This window comes from Quercus suber, unplaced genomic scaffold (assembly GCF_002906115.3).
Source record: "Quercus suber isolate HL8 unplaced genomic scaffold, Cork oak 2.0 scaffold_255, whole genome shotgun sequence".
In the NCBI taxonomy this organism is placed as follows: domain Eukaryota; kingdom Viridiplantae; phylum Streptophyta; class Magnoliopsida; order Fagales; family Fagaceae; genus Quercus; species Quercus suber.
Genome location: NW_027069711.1, coordinates 525,324 through 528,392, shown reverse-complemented (window position 1 = coordinate 528,392; position 3,069 = coordinate 525,324). Strand labels below are relative to the sequence as shown.

At 35.5% G+C, this 3,069-nt stretch overlaps 1 protein-coding gene across 1 annotated transcript; it reads right to left on the bottom strand.

The window, feature by feature from the left end:
- Positions 1-2,119: 2,119 nt before the first annotated feature.
- On the bottom strand, positions 2,120-2,601 carry LOC112013060 (glucosamine 6-phosphate N-acetyltransferase). Its single transcript, XM_024045449.2, is given in 1 exon segment — positions 2,120-2,601. A coding segment is annotated over 1 exon segment (474 nt). The 3' UTR covers positions 2,120-2,127.
- Between the last annotated feature and the right edge of the window lie 468 nt (positions 2,602-3,069).

The following is a 3,069-nucleotide window of genomic DNA, read 5'->3' as shown; positions in this document are numbered from 1 at the left end:
TTTTTTTTTTTTTTTTTTTTTTAATTTCCGCCAGAACCGGAAATTTCGGAATCGGCCGAATCGGCCGATACGGCCCGAGTCAGCCCGATTCGGCCCGGTTCGCGCCGCGTCGGCGCTGCCACGTGGCCGGACGCAGCCCGACGCGGCACGGACTCGCAGTCAGCGGCGTCCCTGCCGCGTCGCCGAGTCCGACTCCGATGCGGCTCCTCTGGAGCCGCGTCGGTGCTTCCCAGGAAACAATGCTAACCCATCTCTGTCTTGTTCATTCAAGTTGACCCACTCATTATTTCTCATGGGAACTTGCAATTAAGTATCCTCCAAGTTTTTCTCCGCATGAATGATTTGTTCCATGATGGCTTTGACAAATTGCTTGTGTCCGGAAATTATATCTTCCTGCATTTGAGATTTGTCTGTCATTGATGACAAGTTGACTGCTCTTTCAAAATCTTCCAACTTATTAGAGACAATAACCAGTATAAGATAAACAAATGTAAAGAACCAAACACACACATATACTGATAGGACGTGGGGGTCAACATTAATAACTACCAGCCATTTTGCTGTTTCAAGGGTTGTTGCAAAATCGTGCCTATGATAATCAAGTGACAAAAGAAGCTTTGGGTCTGGATGTTCAACTTGAACAAGACTTTGCTCATGCAACAAAAGTCGGAAAATTGATTCCATCCTAAACGCCAAAGTAAAACGGAGAACTGGATCAATAGAACTAAAGATTCTAGGAAAAATTAGACACTGTGGGTTCAAGTGGGTCAGGTCAATGATCACATGCGTAAAACCCTTTTTTTCAAATATTAAAAAAAAAAAAAAAGGAAAAGAATTGAATCATATTAACTTAATATTCTAGGAAGCTGAACCTATTGCACAAAAAGGGAAGTGTCTAATGCATATGCAATGTGTGAAGTTATCATATTTATTTGTTGTGTTAAGAGAACTGGCTTGTTTCTATTCTACTCCCCCTTCCTTTTCCTCAATCCAAACAGGCCTAAATTTTTCAAATTTCAGATTAAGAAAGCAACCAAAAAGCAAAAGTTGTTTTTGGTGGTGAAGTTCCAGAGAATCATTAGGGAAGCATCTTCTTATACCTCATGCAAATTTTCAAACAACCAAAAAATAATTCAGATGCTGAAACATAGAGAATCTTATGTACTATACTTAAAATCAAAACAAGTAGCAATGTATGATTCTTAAACTTGCACAACATAATATGACAATATTAGCACCTCTAGAAGACTTGCAGAACGACTCATTCCACTATTTTTTGTAAATTTCTCTAATTTTTCATTTAAACAAAGAACAATTATAAACAATCTGGGAAAGCAATTAATTCGCCCAAAAAAAAAAAAAAAATCAGAGGTGCAACTACCTAGATGCTTAACATAACACCCTTTTGCCACATAAATCTCAGATTATCATTAAATCCACAAAAACCATTTCAAAAAGCAAACTTGCTTTATTTTCCAAAAGAACGATTGTAGACAATATGGGAAAGCAACAAATTCACACACAAACTCAATAGTGCAACTACCTAAGTGATTCTAACGAAAAATTGATGGTTTCAGTTTTCAAATTATGTCTTCACTGCATAAAAGGAAAAAGAAGCAAAGCAAAATAATCTTCAACATTTATCATCGTGTTCACTTTGCAACCAGAGATAACAGCAGCCTTTGACAATTTGATGGTTACAACTTGCTACTCCAAATATAAAGATCATTTTAAGGGTATAAACTAATGTACTCAAATAGTCAAATTCACATTATAATCAAGCATTTTGATACTAATAACAACAGAAAAACTATATCCTGTAACAGATTTACTTCTTGACGCAACAAAATCAACTGCAATAAAATAAGTAATCTGAATTAAACGCCATGCACAGATACAGTTTGCCTCATTCCAATTGAATTTTTTTTTTTCTCCAAATATAATTAGTGCGTGTTTGGCTCAGCTTAAAAAATCAGCTTATTTTTACTACTATTTATGACCCCACTATACTTTTTACCTGTATCTAAGGTACTTTCAGCAAAAAAAATTTAATTTCAGCAAAATAAGCCGATTATTGTAAAACAACGGCTGCCAAAAATGGTTTGCAGGTACCATACAAAAATAAAATCAAATAAAGTACTTAACCATCTGAATTTCTTTCTGTTTAAAGCCACATTTCTCATAGAATGCTTTATTCTCCAAACTGCAGTCAAGAATGACCTTATAACATCCCATCAAATGAGCATGCTCTGTGAGGAACGCAATAATTTTCTTGCCTAATTTCAACCCTCGAGCATTGGAGTCAACCGCAACATCTTCAATGTGCCCAACTTTGCCACAATTCCTCAAAAACTTTTTCTCGATGAAAATGCTCCCAGTTGCAATAATTTTCCCAGAAGATTCGTCTTCTACCACAGAAACAATGTGGTCATCTCCAAGGGCGCTGAGCTCCCGAAATCGATCTTCAAAATCTTTGTCAGAGACAGAGTCACAAATAGTTAGTTGCCTCAATAGCTCTATGAAACCCTTGTTTTTGTCTGAGATCTGTAATTTTCGAACCTGAAACTTCTGTTCTTCGCTAGACGAGTTACTGGCTCACATCTTTTCAAAAGTACTTCAGTTCTTTACCCAAATTATTACTTATTAGGAACTGGAACCATTCATTAGAATAAATAACAAAAAAGCATTAGATCCTTAGAGAGTTATAAATATTTCCTTGAAAGCGCAAAAATAGCGAGTGTTATATATAAGTGCATGGGTTCTAATCAAATTGCACATCATAACCAGCCCCAGATGGATTTGCAAAAAATAATAAATAAAAAGAATATAACAAAATACCAAAGGGTCTAAGTGTGAAAAAATATGTATAAATTATAAATAAAAAACATAGATGTGAAGTGCAAGCAAAAATTGGGTAAAATGAATAAATTTAAAAAAACTTAGAGTTGTGCGACTTGATTCTAAATCTTCAATCTGCATTTATCAAATAGTAAAAAGTTATCATAACTTTTGAGCGAAGTTGTGTTGTGCCTTTGTGTTAGAACTCATTTCCCTCTCCTTTGTGTATGT